This window comes from Colletotrichum fioriniae, assembly GCF_027942845.1.
Source record: "Colletotrichum fioriniae strain IMI 355084 chromosome Unknown scaffold_16, whole genome shotgun sequence".
Lineage (NCBI taxonomy): Eukaryota > Fungi > Ascomycota > Sordariomycetes > Glomerellales > Glomerellaceae > Colletotrichum > Colletotrichum fioriniae.
Window position 1 is genome coordinate 915336 of NW_027076852.1, and position 16413 is coordinate 931748.

The 16413-nt window shown below is 51.1% G+C and overlaps 6 protein-coding genes across 6 annotated transcripts; 4 read left to right on the forward strand and 2 right to left on the reverse strand.

Annotated features, from left to right (window-relative positions):
• Nucleotides 1–420: 420 nt before the first annotated feature.
• On the reverse strand, nt 421–1515 carry AYR1_2 (NADPH-dependent 1-acyl dihydroxyacetone phosphate reductase; the record flags this gene model as incomplete). The annotated part of the gene is made up of 4 exons (XM_053197212.2): nt 421–1057; nt 1133–1301; nt 1360–1412; nt 1469–1515. 4 exons carry the CDS (start codon nt 1513–1515, stop codon nt 421–423), a joined length of 906 nt encoding a protein of 301 aa, XP_053045303.1.
• Nucleotides 1516–5625: 4110 nt separating this feature from the next.
• Nucleotides 5626–6754, forward strand: N0V96_011110 (uncharacterized protein; the record flags this gene model as incomplete). Its single annotated transcript, XM_053197213.2, has 3 exons — nt 5626–6361; nt 6413–6510; nt 6572–6754. 3 exons carry the CDS (start codon nt 5626–5628, stop codon nt 6752–6754), a joined length of 1017 nt encoding a protein of 338 aa, XP_053045304.2.
• A 265-nt stretch (nt 6755–7019) lies between these two features.
• On the reverse strand, nt 7020–7676 carry N0V96_011111 (uncharacterized protein; the record flags this gene model as incomplete). The annotated part of the gene is made up of 2 exons (XM_053197214.2): nt 7020–7491; nt 7558–7676. The coding sequence occupies 2 exons, from the start codon at nt 7674–7676 to the stop codon at nt 7020–7022; spliced, it is 591 nt and encodes a 196-aa protein (XP_053045305.2).
• Nucleotides 7677–10903: 3227 nt separating this feature from the next.
• Nucleotides 10904–11417, forward strand: N0V96_011112 (uncharacterized protein; the record flags this gene model as incomplete). Its single annotated transcript, XM_065759160.1, has 2 exons — nt 10904–11008; nt 11193–11417. 2 exons carry the CDS (start codon nt 10904–10906, stop codon nt 11415–11417), a joined length of 330 nt encoding a protein of 109 aa, XP_065612258.1.
• A 302-nt stretch (nt 11418–11719) lies between these two features.
• Nucleotides 11720–12234, forward strand: N0V96_011113 (uncharacterized protein; the record flags this gene model as incomplete). The annotated part of the gene is made up of 3 exons (XM_065759161.1): nt 11720–11725; nt 11944–11950; nt 12041–12234. 3 exons carry the CDS (start codon nt 11720–11722, stop codon nt 12232–12234), a joined length of 207 nt encoding a protein of 68 aa, XP_065612259.1.
• A 1646-nt stretch (nt 12235–13880) lies between these two features.
• N0V96_011114 (uncharacterized protein) lies at nt 13881–15700 on the forward strand (the record flags this gene model as incomplete). The annotated part of the gene is made up of 2 exons (XM_053197216.2): nt 13881–14815; nt 14878–15700. 2 exons carry the CDS (start codon nt 13881–13883, stop codon nt 15698–15700), a joined length of 1758 nt encoding a protein of 585 aa, XP_053045307.2.
• Between the last annotated feature and the right edge of the window lie 713 nt (nt 15701–16413).

Genomic DNA, 16413 nt, shown 5'->3' on the forward strand with positions numbered 1-16413 from the left:
CCGCTTCTCTGTCTTCGGGTCTCTCTTTTACACGTTCTTTGTTCGGGGGAAACAAAGGTTGCTCAGATATCCTGGTGGTGCAGCTTACCAATGGTTCTTTGTCAATGCTGGGTGGATAGAAGCTGGCTGGAGGTTGCAATTATCATTAGACGCGTGATACTCCTGATGTACTAAATAACATAGAAGCCCTTTAACAAGGCACATCTCCCCATAGAAATGTTACATACCGGCTCTCCCTAGTACTATTAGACTTACTAGGAAAAGTGTCTTCATAAAAGTTGTCCGTCCAAGTAAGTAAGGCAGGTTGCGTGTTATCTCCAGCATTCAGCCTTTCTTCAATTTTACTATGATCCTATGGCATGACGACAACATAACAAACAGCCACGTATCCTTGGGCATGATGTATAAACATGACAACCATCAGTCGCGCTTTGAATCATTCGCGATTCTCTCGTCCTCGACAATTCTCTGCAATTTCGCCAGCCCAAACATTTGCCAAGTCTGCCAATCAATGACCCATTCCCCAAACAGTTTCAACGCCCACCATATCTTCCTCGACATACCACCGCACCACAACCAGTCCGGCCGCCCAAGGAACCCGCCCTCAGACTTCAGCGCATTACCAACCAGCTCCTCCGCAAACACCTCCGTATCCGTTGCCCCCTCCTCCTGGCTCAGGTGGACGTATCGCGCGTACAGACCGCCCATCTTGGCGTAAAGCGACCCCGGCGCGAGACTAGGCTGCGGCTTCTCAGCGATCCTAGACTTGACAGTGCCCGCCATGGCGACCATGACGCGGACCCCAAAGGGCCGCAGCTCCTGTCGCAGGGTGCGGCTGTAGCTCGCGATGGCGCCCTTGCTGGCGCAGTAGACCGACGCGAACATATACGGCGTCACGGCCGCGCAGGAGGAGATGTTGATGATTAGGCCCCGCGCCGCGATTAGGTGGTCTGCGAAGGCCTTGACCATGGCCATGACGCCAAAGACGTTTGTCTCAAAGGTGGCGCGGACGTCTGATATGGATAAATCTGTGGCCGGGGAGATGTGAATCCGTCCACTGCGCGAGCAGCAGCGTTAATGAAGTCATCAAGAAAACAAGATGTTGAGGTTGCGCTTGCTGTGTATAACTCACGCGTTGTTAACGAGGATATCCAGCCTGCCTCCTGTTCTATCTTGAACTTGTTTGTGGCAGGCAGCTATGCTTTCCTCGCTTGCCACGTCTAACTGCAGCGCGTCAAAGCCTTCGGCAACTAATTCGGCGATTACATCTTCTCTGCGAGCGGTTGCGATGACATGGAGCCCTGATACACGTCAACGGCTTTCTCAACTACAGAATTTTTAGTTTTCTGAGAATAATACCTTGTTTTCGGAACGTCTGACACAACGCATGGCCGATACCGCCGAGGGAACAGCTAATGCTTGTGTTGGTTGATCTGTCAGGGCTATCGGGGTCGTGCTTCTCTCTTACCCTGTTACGAGGACTGTCTTCTGGCGAGGGCGTGGACATGGACTCATTATCTTTTATACACGCTGTGATCGTGTACTAGAAACGAGTGATGAACCTAAGGGTTTTGATGTTTGCTAAAATCGTACTCTCGAGCTTATCTTCTTCTGAGAACGACGTTCCTTGACTGAGTTTTGCACTTTCAATGCCCGGTGTACATGGTTTTCGATATTACTGAATAGTCAGGTAGTCGTACACTTCTGCATTTTGATGCCAGGATATGGGGTGCAGATCATCGGAAGCCAAAGCCGGCGCATTTATCATTGGCGGGATGTTGACAGGGATGTAGAAATTCGCCGGACCGGCGTTGACAATGCAGCAAAGCATGGAAATTGCCCGGGGGCACCATGCTTGTAAGCTCGCATGGCGGGCATGGATTAGCAAGCGGGCCGATTCTGCCTACATATATCATTCAATATTTTGGTCGTTCTTAAGTAGATTATTTACCTTTTGAAAGTAGGAAGAATAATAATTAAGATATTCCGCCCGTACAGCACCAGACTTACTCTAGATTGAAAAGCTTCCTTAACATCATACCTTTAATCACTTACATAACCTCGACTAGACTATTATCCTGTACCTCAACTTAAGCCTCAACGTTCGATTCGTCACCGTAGCTCGTTTCGTAGACAGCGTACAGTGACAGCTTAGAAAGAGTATTACGCTCTTAGCCAGATGCACTAGCCATGCCGCGGAGTGTCAGGATAACGACTTTGTCAATAGTCGCGACATCTGGGTGATCTTAGGCGTATCTGAAAACAAGGCATAGCTCTGTATATACAACTTAAGTTTGTGACTCTAATAGTGCGTTGCATATTTGTGGTCGTCGATTACGTTGCGGAGGAATCAATTTTACCCCTATATCAGGTGTTATTATTGATGCGGTTGTGGATGAGTATGGGTAGAATATGTAGAAGTGAATAGAAAAGGGAGTTGACAAAGCTAACGAGTTTACTGCGCTTGAAAACGAGAGGTTCAGCTTCAACCTCTCCGAACCACGGCAGCATAGCTATTGTTTCATGTGACAAGTAGCGACTAATCGCGATCACGTAATGGTTATGGAGAGGATAAATATTAGCTATTAATTACAGGAAGGAAGCCCTAAGCCATGAGATTGGGGATGTGGCCGTAGCACTGCATCCTCTAGGTTCGTATGTCCATCTTCATCCTCTTTGAACTGCATGAGGTATCAGTATCTCTCCACAAGTACATCAATCGGGGCTTACTCATGTATGGGTCAGCTTGGGGGGATGCGAGCGCTGCGTGGTGTTAAGCTTCAGCGACAGTGCTTATTCTGTTGAAATGCGTCTGATACAGACGGTTTGCGTATCCAGCAATAGGCTTTTGCTACCTGTAAAAACACGTTTCTATTGGAAGATAATCTGCATGTACTTGTGGTACTGACTCTTTGAGCTGAATGATACTGGCAGTGAAGTCTATCATGTCGTGGGTCTAACAACACTGCATGCCCCGTATTTTTCATTTGACAGCTAAGAGTAAATCAGGATCAGGTTGCAAGATCTCAAAGAAAAGAATGGAATAGAAGAACAGACACCCACTCATGTTGGGAATCACTGGTTTTCAATCTGTGGCAGGCCCCGTATCTAAGAATAGAAGTCAGTGTAGCCACAAAAAAGTCGGGTCTTGTCGAGACATCTTTGTCGAGAGAGTTTATGTCCTTATGAAGTTGGGCGTCATATCAACCTGGATGGGCCTGCTTATCATTTCTAGGCAATGATCACTGAATATACCAGAAGGCCTATGCCGGAAGAGATTTTGTTGAAAATCATGGAATAGATAGAAAGTTATTCTGTCCTTTACTACCTGAGTCTATTATCAAACCATTGTTTCTTATTATCTCTCCTTCATCCTGCTCGTTCCTAATCCTCTGGACATACTACGAATTACGTGATTAACTAGATTTACAAACCCATATCGTCAGAAAAGATCCGAAGCCGTGTCAGTCACGTAGGTTTTGCACAGAGTGGTAGGCGAATATGCTGCGAGATCCTGAAAGGGTCCCTATAGGTGATGATGCTAAAACCTGCCTCTTCTGGTTCCTGCGCACTGGCGAGGCCGGGGCTGCGTGTGAGCTGGGTGGTGCCTTTTGAAAAATTACCGATAGCCCGAGGACCAAATTTTGGACTTCCCTTCGTGTCAAGCAAAGCTCGTAGTAGTGTGACGGAAATAAGAGCGCTCGCCACTGTGCCCAGAACAAGGGTGGAGGCAAATATTGAGCGGGTTCGAGTCAAAACGTGAGTTTCCATCTTCGTTCTTTCGGATGACTAGAAGAACAGCTTTGAGATGACAATCTGTCGAGTTGCTGTCCTCAGTGCAAGCGACACTAGCACCAGTTATGGTAGAAAGTTACCTAGGATTCACCTTCGGGATGCGGTGGAGGCATTAGTAAGGAACTGGGGCCTTCGTCTTGTAGTACTCTCATGAACAAGGGGCTCGTTATGCTAGATCACTATTTCTCACTGGATGTGAGCTTTACAGGTTCTTTTTCTGTGAGGAAGAAGGTCGGCACAGTCTGTATCGTGACAGACAGGGGAGCCCGGAGCCATGTAGTTATCCGCTACCGCCAATATTTGCCGCCTGGGTTAGATGAGAATAAGATTCCATAATCGACGGTGTACACATCATTTTTCCTGGAGTGGCGGCAGAAAATGGTGTATTAATCAGAGGGGCATTTCGCGACTGAAGTTATTGCCGTACCATCTTGAGTTTCTTATAGCGTACTCTCCGTCACATACGACCATACCCATTGGAAAACTCGGGATCCCGTCCGCTCTCCCATAGATAAGCCAATGAGGGCCGGATTAGTAGTTGGGTCGGTGACGACCAGCGAATACCTGGTGTTGTATGTTTTTGCTGCTCTCGGGAATCTTTTCGAAGTTTTTACCGATTTTTCACGATGTGGCCGGGTAAGCGAGAAGTGCTCTCTTCGACTAGGCTTCGACTAGGTTCATAAGTTGACTACTACCTTATTACTAATGCACCCCAGCCTATGGTGAGCGTGCACGGATAGCACCGCCTCATCAGCAAGACAAGCCCTCCGCCACGCATCCAATCTCGGCTTCCCCGGGGCCGTCGTGGAAGACTTCCCGAGTCTCATGACCACGCATCTATCGCGGCGTGGCCGGCCTTATGGGTTAACTCCGTCTAGCAACTCATGTAACTCTTCGCGAGGCAAGTTGTCTCGCTGGGTAGTTTTGAAGCCAACTGTGTTGCTTCCCCTTGAGAAGCAATCTGTATCAACTCAAGCCAGTTTGCCCCATGTCCTCACGAATTTGGTGCAAAGCAGCTGAAATAAACGTCCCAAATTTCTTCATGTCGTTGCAAGAACTCCCACTACTCCGTACACTACTCCGTGGACAAGCCTTGCTCGGTGCCTCTGTCAAATCGCTTTTTAAACGCGTTTAATTCCTGGTATTGTCGTCGGCTATCAAGCACAGAGATTTCAACGTGGGGCCCCGTGGGCTATTAATACGACTTTAGTATGGAGTAGCTCCATCCACTTTATCCTAGTCACAATCTTAACCCGTTTATGCTTCCGCGCCCTAGTGGGCTCTCAACAGGGAGAAGAACGGCAAAACACGAACTGACCAAGTTTTCGGGTCAAGAAACCGAAGCCAGTGCCATCGGTTAGTCTCCTTGAGAAGTCCTCATAGGCGAACACGAACGTGCCAAGGCGTCAAAAAAGGGGCCGACTGATACTAGCGCGGGGGAATAGAGGGACATCCCGGAAATCTACTCGGGTTGACGAGCCGCATCTTGAACACGAACATGCTAAGAGCGTAGAACGAACGACCATGTGACATCAGAGCCGGACCGCATGGGTCAACACGGTAAGTTAGATCAACGGCCTCCATATCATCCACTACGAAGGGACCAAGACTTGGCGGAGGGACCCATTCCAAAGCAGGGCATCTCGTATGATGGCAGACATAAGAGGTGGCCATGGCCACGATACCGGCTTCTCCTCCACCTCCTGGCCAATTTTCAAACAAAGTCGCTTCAACGTCATCCTCGCACTCCCGATCAAGCTCGTAGCTTGGGCCGTCCTTCGTTACTGACCAACTCATCCGTCACTCGTTCAACCACCCGTCCGCTCCACGATGCTGTCTAGCTCGCTCTTCGCCCTCTTCTCCCTCGCAGCAACAGCTGCCGCAACCGCAATCCCTCGCGCCGACACCACCTGCACAAACCCAGAGGTCCGCAAAGAATGGCGTGAACTCACCACAGCTGAGAAGGCAGAGTACATCCGCGCCGCCGTCTGCCTACGCAACCTCCCCAAAGCAAAATATGCCGCCATCGACGCCGTCACAACGCGCATGGACGACCTCGTCTACACCCACTTCGCCCTCAACACCGACATCCACTTTGTCGCAAACTTCCTCCCCTGGCACCGCTGGTACGTCAAGCTCCACGAGGACCTCCTCCGGTCGGAGTGCGGCTTCAAGGGAACGCAGCCCTACTGGGACTGGAGCATCGACGCCGACGCCCTCGATACGCAGCACTCCCCCGTCTTTGACCCCGTCACTGGCTTTGGTGGCGATGGCAAGCGCACGGGTAGCAACGTGCCGGGCTTCCAGCGGTGCGTGGTCGACGGTCCGTTTGCCAACACGAACTTGACGTTGGCTATGGGTTGGCCTGATATGAACACGCCCGGAAACCGGCTGCACTGCTTCACGCGCGAGTTCAACGGCGGCGAGGGCAACGACGCGAATGGCGATCCTATTATTGGCGATATGCAGGCGGGAGCGTACAACTCGAGGACCATGAACACCATCTACGGCTTTGACAGATTCCCCGATATGGTCTCCATGCTTGAGGGGCTGCCGCACGCGCAGAGTACGTTATCCTTATTCTTCCTTAATGTCGATTATGCTGACAGGCTTGCAGTTCACAGCATCATCTTTGGCGACATGGGTCCCGCCACCTCGCCCAACGAGCCTCTCTTTTTCCTCCACCACGGCAATGTCGACCGTGCCTGGGCCAAGGTAAGTCTCACGCACGATTGAGTGTAAAAGCACGAGATGCAATCTCTAACTTCCTTCGCAGTGGCAAGGGCGTAATGCTACCCGCCTCGCCGATTACGCAGGCTTTAACAACCCCGACAAGACCGTCTCCGCCTCCATCACAGATACCATGCCTGTCTTGGAACTCGTCGACGTCGAGCCCGTTGTCAAGGACTACATGGACACCCTGAGTGGCCCTCTGTGTTACACCTATTCATCAATGTAAGAAATATGTCCGTTTCCGGCTTGGATTCATCTATGACAGTTTGGAAGTCAAGCAGAGGCATGTAGATGGCTCCAAGTTGGCAAAAAGCCATGAGAGGTGCACCGCACCCGGGTTGCGTATGTGATCATAATATTTGGCCGATTCGGAAAACTCTGCCGCTTAGATATACCCCTTCGAATTCAATAATGTCTATACGAATTGTCACTCATTGTTACTCTTGATGAATCGACAGGCTTTGCCTGACATCCTTGGCATTGTAGCTCTCTCATGTCGTTGTTGAGACCCAACTCTTGGAACCCTGCCCAGATGTGTAAGTCGGCCGTTCGGCCCGGGCCGACGCCTTGTCCACTCTAACTTCGACTTCAACCTGTTTCCGAATCTTTGATACCTTGCCATCCGTGGTCTGTATGTTGTCCATTTCTGTGCCGTCGTCCTCCTTGTGTTGTGGTACGAGACCCCGTTCGCTATGATTATCGGCGGCATCGGAACCACTACCATTGCGAATGTAACCGGCCTTGCTTCTGGGCACGCTCAACCACGGCGTTGTCTTGGAACGCATACCGCCACCACCAGTACCAGATGGCCCTTCTCCTCCGTAACTTTGTAGCTTGCTCCGGAAACCGAGCTTGAATGACACGATGCGTATGAGCGGTTGAAGCGCTGGGAAGGACGCGACCCAGAGGCCGACGTGTCCCTCGAGGTTGGTCCAGACACCAATTGTGGACATGTTGAATGTCCTAAAGACTGTTGTTAGCTGTGTAGCTTGGTGTTCCTAGCAGAATGTCTGCATGGGTCAGACTTACGGGTCAGAGAGAAATTGACTCTTCTTCATCATTGCCAGACGAACACAGCCGGTAGCCACGACAAAGATGCCGACACTGAAGACACATATCACCTGAGACGCCCTCTTTGACCAGAGCATCTTGGTGTAGATCACCCAGATAGGTAAGCCCATCAGACAGAAGTCCAGGACCAGGCCGACAATTTGGTGCACCACCATCATGGTGTTTTGGTACTCAGACGAGACGCAGTTCTTTCCAGGAAAAAAGGGCGGTTTCCACAAATGCCTATCGAAGAACAACTGTCAGAGATTGGCGACATTACGGTAGGTGACTTAGGAACGACGTACGATAGAGGGCTGCACTGAGTTAAGCGGTAGATGACGCATCCCAGTGTCTGCGCTATGACGAAGAATCCCGTCGTATAAGAAAGAATAAGGAAGGTTCCTGTGCATGATATCAGGTTTCAAGTGATTTTGGTAGTGAGATTGTATGGGATACATACTGTCTTGGCTCAGGCGTGGCAGGAAGGCAACGATCGAGAGTCTCATCAAGCCAGTACCGATGAGATAAAGCAGGCCGTTGGTGACAATTCCCTATGACCAAAAGATCTATGAGCATCTTTGGAGGGATGAAGGAAGGCTCGCCAATTCCAACTCACCTCGAACCATATTGTGAAGTCCGCCTTCGGGATATACTTGAGATGAGCGCCACTTCCATACTGCACCACTGAGGTGGGATTAGTTATGAATCGTCTTTTCCGAAATCGCACGAACTCACGCCAGATATCCATCGCAGACTCTGAAGTCAGTACTGCCTAGAGGTATGCAAGTTTCAGTCAGAGACCTAGGGGACTCATCGTTATATGACGGTGAGGTGGCTACTAACCCACGCGAGGAACGCTAGGACGTCGTCCAAGCCCAAGGCTTTCGCGATGAACGCTCGCACATATTGCCTCAATGCTACTATGATAGAAGTGCAAACTATGAGCGCAACGTTGAGTTGCAATATCTTGGGCCCAGCATATCCTGGAGACTCCGTAAAGTGCAATGGGGGAGTTTCTACCATCGCTGCCATCTTACGGATCTTGTAGCCGCAGGCAACTTGAGAAGCGAGAGAAGAAGATGTAAAGAAACACCAGGGAAAATCCAAGGGACAAAAGAGAAAGGAACATGACACTGAAACGATGAGGGCCATGTCTGGGCCCCGAAACAATAAAGGAAAAGCTGTATCAAGCAGGGTCGTAGACTTCAGTGCGCCCGAGAACCGGGGTTATGGGATTTCCCTCATGCCCAAGGGCTTAGCCAAGTCTCTTCATCATGGCCGTGCCGCACACATACCTCGCGAAAGGAGACTTGATTACTTTCGTTGCAGGATTCACCAGGGAATGGCCTCCGTACATGGATTTCAGTGTACCGACTCATCCGGTGTATCCGTACCTGCGTCGGTGAATTATCACATGCACTTTTGTGTCTAGACTGGCACATGGTTAAATATGAAAACATCCAGCGTGCCATTTGATGACGCGAGCTCAAGCGCATGACGCCCTCTTCTTCTTCTATCAATTTTCTTCCTTCACAGTATCTCGATAAAGGATTTGGCTATCAGAAGATCCCATCGAAATCATGCCGAATTGACTTGCCTCCATCAGGGTTTAGAGAGCGATGGGGGGGTGTGAGGACGATCCATGTCTGAATTGTAGTGCTATTGAGATCACGAACAAAACTAATGGCTTATCAATTGATGTACTCGTTCCAGGGTTGTGGGATTTGCCAAGATTAATAGTCAGTGGTGCCCATTGAATAAAATCGTGGCAATGAACCAACAGACATAGGCATAAAGATCTCAACCCATGGAAGACGCTTCCCAGAGCGCGTCTGTTTCTCCCACATTCCGGATGGCCGCCATCTAGAACGCAGTTGGTTCCAACAGGAAAGGGCATCTGCCAAGTGGTGCTCCGAAATCCTTTCAATCGGCCAGCTTAGCCGGCCGCTTTACGTTGAGCTCCCAAGAAAGAAGCGGAGATGATGACTGAAGTTGGAAGGCCAATTTACAAACCCATGCCAACGACGACCAACAGTCACCAACCAACAAGCGGCAGACATCTTCTTGCTCCTTTTGCGTACATCTTACGATTGCCTACATGTCGTGATTTTGATAGGGTCGCTTGTACTTCCCCTAGAGCACAACTCCACCAACGCAACGAAACCAACACAGCGGCACTTCATGCCACGTCTGCGCATATGCACCCAGAGAATCTGACTTCTGGCACGAGAGTCTCGGTAGCTCACTGACAAGAAGTTCCTTGATATTTTCGCAGTCACTATGTGAGAGGTTTGAGCTCTGTTAAAGATCAGGCACGCGAGCATCATTAACGTCAGATTTCTAGCTGTCAGCAACACGGAGTTGGTCAGAGAGATTGAGGGCTCGCAAGATTGGACGAGGAACCAACCACGAGCGTCCCCTGAGACCTTGACAGGGACAGGGTACCAACCTTTTTTCGACGCCGCACACTAAGGCAAACTTCCTGCAGCTCGTGTCCTTTACCTGCAGATTGCAAGGATGTTCATCTTTTCTAGCGTTCGGCGCTGTCCTCCCCTCTTCTCCCCGAGGAGCCGCCAACAAACCAGCGAATTACTCCCGCCAGTTCGTGTTCATCTCTGCTGAAGAGTCGCGACTTAAAAACTTTTCTTCAAAATCATTTGAGGAGAAGGTGAGTGGGGTATGCGACCAAGTACAGTGGAAAGGCCCATAGCACTATGGGTGGGTTGCGGCACAGCCCGAGCGATCCTTCGAGGATCGCATCTGTGATAGATATTGATGGTGGGCCGACCGACTCGTAAGTTGCAACTCAACCGCTTCCCGAAAGCTCCGTTGCCACATCCACTAATTAGTCGATGGCAAGGTTACATCCCACAACCCGGTGTCCTGTAACCGGGGTCGCGATGCATGGCCAGACCAGACAAGACCGGCATCTCTCGGGCTCAAAGTTGATATCCGGTTCCTGTCAACCTAGGGCTTTGCTACCAAAAGACAGCATATATCCGTCCCAGAAGCTCACTTTGAAGTCTATTCTACCTTTTCCACTTGATCGGACGAGTGTTAGGATTGGTCGCTCGTGAAGATAGCCTTATATCTGACAAGTCTCTCGCAACGGCCGCTTCCCTAAATCCAGGCTTTCGTCATGTGGTCTCTCTCGTCACTGGCCCTGGCCGCCGGGTCTCTTGTAGGCCTACAACTTCACGGAGCTACTGCCGCCCCTACAAATGAAACACACTCAGGATGTTGCCGCAACCCTCTCATCAGACATGAGTGGCGGCAGCTGTCCCTGAACCAACGCCTGGATTACATTCGATCTGTCAAGTGCCTGATGGCTCTACCGTCAGAGGGTAACGACCTTTGGCCAGGCGCAAAGTCTCGATTCGATGATTTCCAGGGCATGCACATTTACATGACGCAGAAGGTGCATTTCAACGTAGGTTCTACCCTGAATACTTTAGTCCTAGTGAGACCATATCTGAATTGGAAAGTCTAACGCTGGATTATGACAGGGTCCATTTCTCCCGTGAGTGAAAGACGTGCAATGCTAGGATCAAGTTTCCCGTCCGTTCTAACTGACAGTACCCAGATGGCATCGTTGGATGCTTCACCTGTACGAGTCCGAGCTACGCAACAAATGCTCATACGACGGCGCACTTCCTTACTGGGATGTTAGCCTAGACAACACTGCCGAAACCTTCGTCAACTCGCCTGTATTTGACAATGTTTACGGTGTCGGAGGCAATGGACCATACATCGAAGACGTAAGCGATAAGGACGAGTTTCCGGTTCAAAAGCCGATCACGATCCCTGGAAGAAGCGGCGGTGGTAAGCCCATCACTTAAAACTTAAATACAGTGGCACCTGTCTAACATGAGCGACCAGGCTGCATCGTGGAGGGACCTTTCGCTAATCATACCGTCCCCATGGGCCTTGGTAAGTTGCGCTGTCTAGGCTAAGACGACGATTGAGTATAAAACTCGCCATGCTGACGGACTAAGGATTATCTGTTACCTCAAAACCCCACTGCCTGCGGCGCGATTTCAGTCTACCTATCATCACGAGCGCTCTTAGCGATGAGGTCATCGACAAGACTCTCTCAGCAGCCACATTTTCCGACTTCAACCTGGCAATTCAGGGGTATAGCATGCAGGTCAGCGGCATGACTTTGCATGCTGGCTTGCACATTGGCATTGGCGGTGCAGTTGGCGATGTAAGCAAACCTGACTAACTGCCAGACTAATGGTTTCTCGTTGACAACTTGGCTGACCCGTGATCATCCGTTAGTGTGCTGACATGTACTCTTCCCCCGGAGATCCCGTCTTCTACTTCATCCATGGCGCTTTGGATAAGGTTTGGAATGACTGGCAGCGTAGAGGTGCGTATACTTCCTTTATTTTCTTATTGGATTGTCGCATTTCTGTTCATGACTAGTTGCAAGTACTAATAAATCCTTGCGACGCTGCAGACTGGCCTGCGCGCAAGACGGACATCGGCGGCCCGGACGTGATATTTGGCTATCCGTTCAACTACACCACAAATCCCGCCTACAAAAATATCACTCTGCAGTATCCTTTGTCTTACCCTAATTTTAGCAAGGACATGATTGTTGCTGATATGATGGACATTCATGGAGGTCCTTTCTGCTACGAGTACAAATGAGGACGGCCAGGGACGGCCTGCAGACGATAAAAATTGCTAATGTTGTAGCGAGGGCATCACTCAGACACCTCGCTAAGATGAATTACTGAGAGTACCTGAAGTAATAACATAATGTAACATTTGACATTGTACTCTCGTCCCTGAAGACGTGGGAATATTTTGTCGTAACGTGCAACGCTAGATGGGATTCAGTGACACGTTGAGAGTATATTATCCCGTCTCGATGGAGCAAGACTGCCACCCACAGACAGCTATGACCTTGGTAACGTGCTTCTTTGCTTTGCTCACATATTAACTCGGCTGACCAAGTAATCTACATTTAGATCTTTTTGATTTCCAGGCTAAATAGCGTCAAGCGATCAGAACTCTTGGCAATTTGCTTATGGGGCTTAAGAAGCTCCCCCAACAGCGACAGGATATCCGAAAGCTAACGTCGGAACTCCACACGACACGTGCAAGTGATCAGCCTCCTTTCTTCTGTCCTCCTCTTCTAAACAGGGATTCTATAGCTCAGGTTCGGCGACCGGCATGACTCCCGAGCTTGCGTCTGTCCAGCCCCGACTTCGGCTCGGGGAGAGCCAGGAATGGCTGGACGGCCACATACCTTAGGTTCTGTCTCGTCTACACATAGGATCCTAGAGGCAGCCATTTAGAGTCACGGTAGCTTCCAGGATCAAAATACTACAGGCTGATGTTCACGATTCAACCGGTTCCAGCCATCTCAAATGAGGAGGAACGTGTAAGTTTCGCCGGCCGGGGACAGATGCCGTCCCACCACCTCAGCTCAACGTGCATGAACCCCCTCATCCCATCCGCCACACTGAGACAACACACCAAGCTTTTCCTTGTCGACAAGCAAGGCGTGCGCTAGGCGCCCCAAGCTCCAAGCTGGGAACGCCACGCTCATATCCTCTTCTACGGTCTCACCTCAGCCGCAGAGGCCCAGCCCCACGGCACCCTCACTTAGCGTGACAACTACCTGGAGCCTGGAACGCAGCGTGTAAGCACTGTCATGCCGCAGAAACACCTGCCGCTTCACCTCCAGAATGCTCTGGCCTGTTAGTGTCGTGCTCCCATTCCCCCTTGCTGGGTCGCGTGGCTGATCCAGCGTGGTGGTTCGCTTAGTTAGTGCAGGAGCCCAACGGCAGCTCTAGTCTCCAAGATGGCGCGGACTAGGAAAGCTTGAATCTCCGTATCCATACGAAATACTGCTCTGAATTCGCTGAACCGCTTGGAAGTAGACTTGTCAGCTTATCGCTTTATTCCACAGACCTATCCCAATTGTGATGTTAGCTCCAGACAGCCACTTTCAGCCCTCACCACGCCGTTGGCGCCACTAAACCCCAAGTCCTCAGTTTTGCCGGGCAGGGCTGACAGTCTAAACTCAGTTGGGCGTATATGGTAAACAATGTGACAGTGTTCATGGTAGAGTTCAGGAGATGAGCGATGCCCAAACTCTCCCGGCTGGTCGGGGGATACGCCGCTCCCGCCGTGTTTCCCGTTGGAGATTATTAGGTGGCGCGTGGCACGTTGCCATCAAATTAGTACTCGTAACTTAAATGGCAATCATCTCCCCTCCTCTCAGTTCCTTTGTCGATCTTCATGATTCCCATATTTTCAAGTCGTGAATCGCATCGTCGGATATCATGGCGCCCACAATCGATACCCTGATCATTGGCGCCGGTCCCAGCGGACTCTGCGCCGCAAAGACACTCCTTCAACATGACCCGGCCGCCGGGATACTCATCCTTGACGGCCGCGCCTCGGTCGGCGGTGTGTGGTCAAAAGAGCAGATTTACCCGAACCTGAAGACGAACAACCTTGTCTCAGCCATCGACTTCTCAGACTTCCCCATGGACCCCGAGCGCTTTGGCGTCAAGATCGGCGAGCATGTTCCTGGCAAGGTCATGCACGAGTATCTCGTCGCCTACGCGAAGCACTTTGGCGTCTGGGACAAGATCCAGTTGAACACAAAGGTTGTACGGGTGACTCGCCCAGAAGATGAGGGGCAGTGGAACGTCGACGTAGAGGAGAACGGTGACGCAAAGACTGTGACCTGCACACGACTCATCGTCGCTACAGGCGTCCTCACCGTACCGCACATCCCCGACATCACCGGCTCCGAAGATTTCAACGCCCCCATCATCCACTCTTCCGATCTTGGCCCCAGAGCAGACCTATTTTCCTCTCCAGACATCACCACGGTCGCCGTCTTGGGTGGAAGCAAGTCTGCCTACGACGCCGTCCATCTAGCCGCCTCTACAGGCCACAAGGTCCGGTGGCTCATCCGTCGCTCCGGCCGCGGACCCGTGTGGGTTGCACCGGCCTTCACACAACTCGGACCCTTCAAGGTCTGGCGCGAAAGACTTGTAACTAGGAGAATCTGCGCGTTCATGTCGCCGTGCGTGTTCCCTGATTTCTCGGGTCTCGCATGGGTAAGACGGTTTCTTCATGAGAGCGCTGTCGGCCGGGTGCTGAGCAAGACGTTTTGGAAATTGATCCGTCACGACACGATCAATGATTGCGGGTATCAGACGGACGAGAAGACGAAAGTACTACAGCCGGAGCAGAACATGTTCTGGTAAGCTCAACTTCTTCACGACAATGTGCAGGGCTTTTTGACTGACCCCATGATTCCTACAGGTATGGGACTGCTTCTGGTATCCTCAGCTTCGACGACGATTTCTTCGAGTACGTCCGCAACGGAACAGTCCAAATCTTCCGCGAAGATATCGACCACCTATCAGACCATAACATCCACTTCACCGACGGCTCGAGCATCTCCGCCGACCTCTTGGTCACATCAACCGGCTTCTCAGCAAAACCAACCATCAACTTCGAGCCTGCATCTCTCCACTCCGACCTCGGTATCCCTTCCACATCTCTAGGACCTAAACAAGAAGCATTCTGGAACGAAGCCAACGCAAAAGCAGACGCCGCCATAGGCGCCCGCTTCCCGCGCCTCCTAGACGGTCCCTTCCAAAGCCCCACATCCTCAAAGACAAAGTCCTTCAACCCCGGTGCGTCAGCAGAGGTCTCCTACACCCCCTGGCGCCTCTACCGCGGTATCGCCCCTCCAGGCCTCGCCGCACGCGATGACCGCTCCCTCGTCTTCCTCGGCGCCTTCAGCAACCTCGCCAACATCATGCGCCTCGAGGTGCAGTGCCTCTGGATGCTGGCGTACTTTGAAAACGGGATCCCCAACTTTGACGTCGACCGCCGCGCGGGCCGCGTCTTTGAAGAGACGGCGTTGTTCCAGCGATGGGCGCAGCACCGGGCGCCGTACGGGCACGGTCGGTTTTATCCGGACCTGGTTTTCGATCAGTTGCCGTATTGGGATATGTTGCTCGGCGATGTCGGGGTGGAGACGGCGCGGAAGGACGGCATGTGGGCCGAATTGTTTGAGAGCTACACGCCGATGGATTACCGGGGTATGGTGCAGGATTGGATTGACCAGAACCGATAGACATCTACATGACTCTGTAACGACAATGATACCCGCAGGTGTAATGATCAATGAACATGCATTAGTCAGAGCTATGTTGTCTTTGCTCACCCAATGGGGATTTCCGTGATGGTTTGATATCACCAAACAGCTCGTATTTTGTAGTATGAGTCAAGCCTAAATCTAATCAACATGTCTTTAGCGTCAGCATGAGCATTTGGCAATGTTTTCTGCGCCGTAGAGACTGAACTGCGACGGGAGCAAGCTGCGTGCCACTTTCCTTTCGCCTGCGCTCTGTTCTGGAGCATGTGTCAAAGTCTCTCGCCAGGCATCTATCTCCGATATTGGCCGTATCACTCGATTCTTAAGTCGGTACGGGACTGCCGGGAAACGATCCGCTCGCAATTAGACTCTCACCATGTGATGAACCTTGGCCTGGACGTCGGTACTTCTTATCTCTATCATGCGTAGCTTTGCTGCATACTAATCCCAGCTTGCCCAAAGTACCGTTGCAAATGAAACTCCTATGAACGTCATGACTTCTGCTACCTTGAAGTACCGAAAGGGAGTTCAGCCAATTGGAGCATGAAGTTAGCAGACGACTGAGAGCATTCAATTGACACAATGCATCTTGGAAGCTTGGGGTACGCCGCGACTCTCATTGGTACAATCCTACCGTGGTAGTTTTGGAGGATTGGCGGTCAATTTATCGTTCAACTTTATCCCCTCACTAT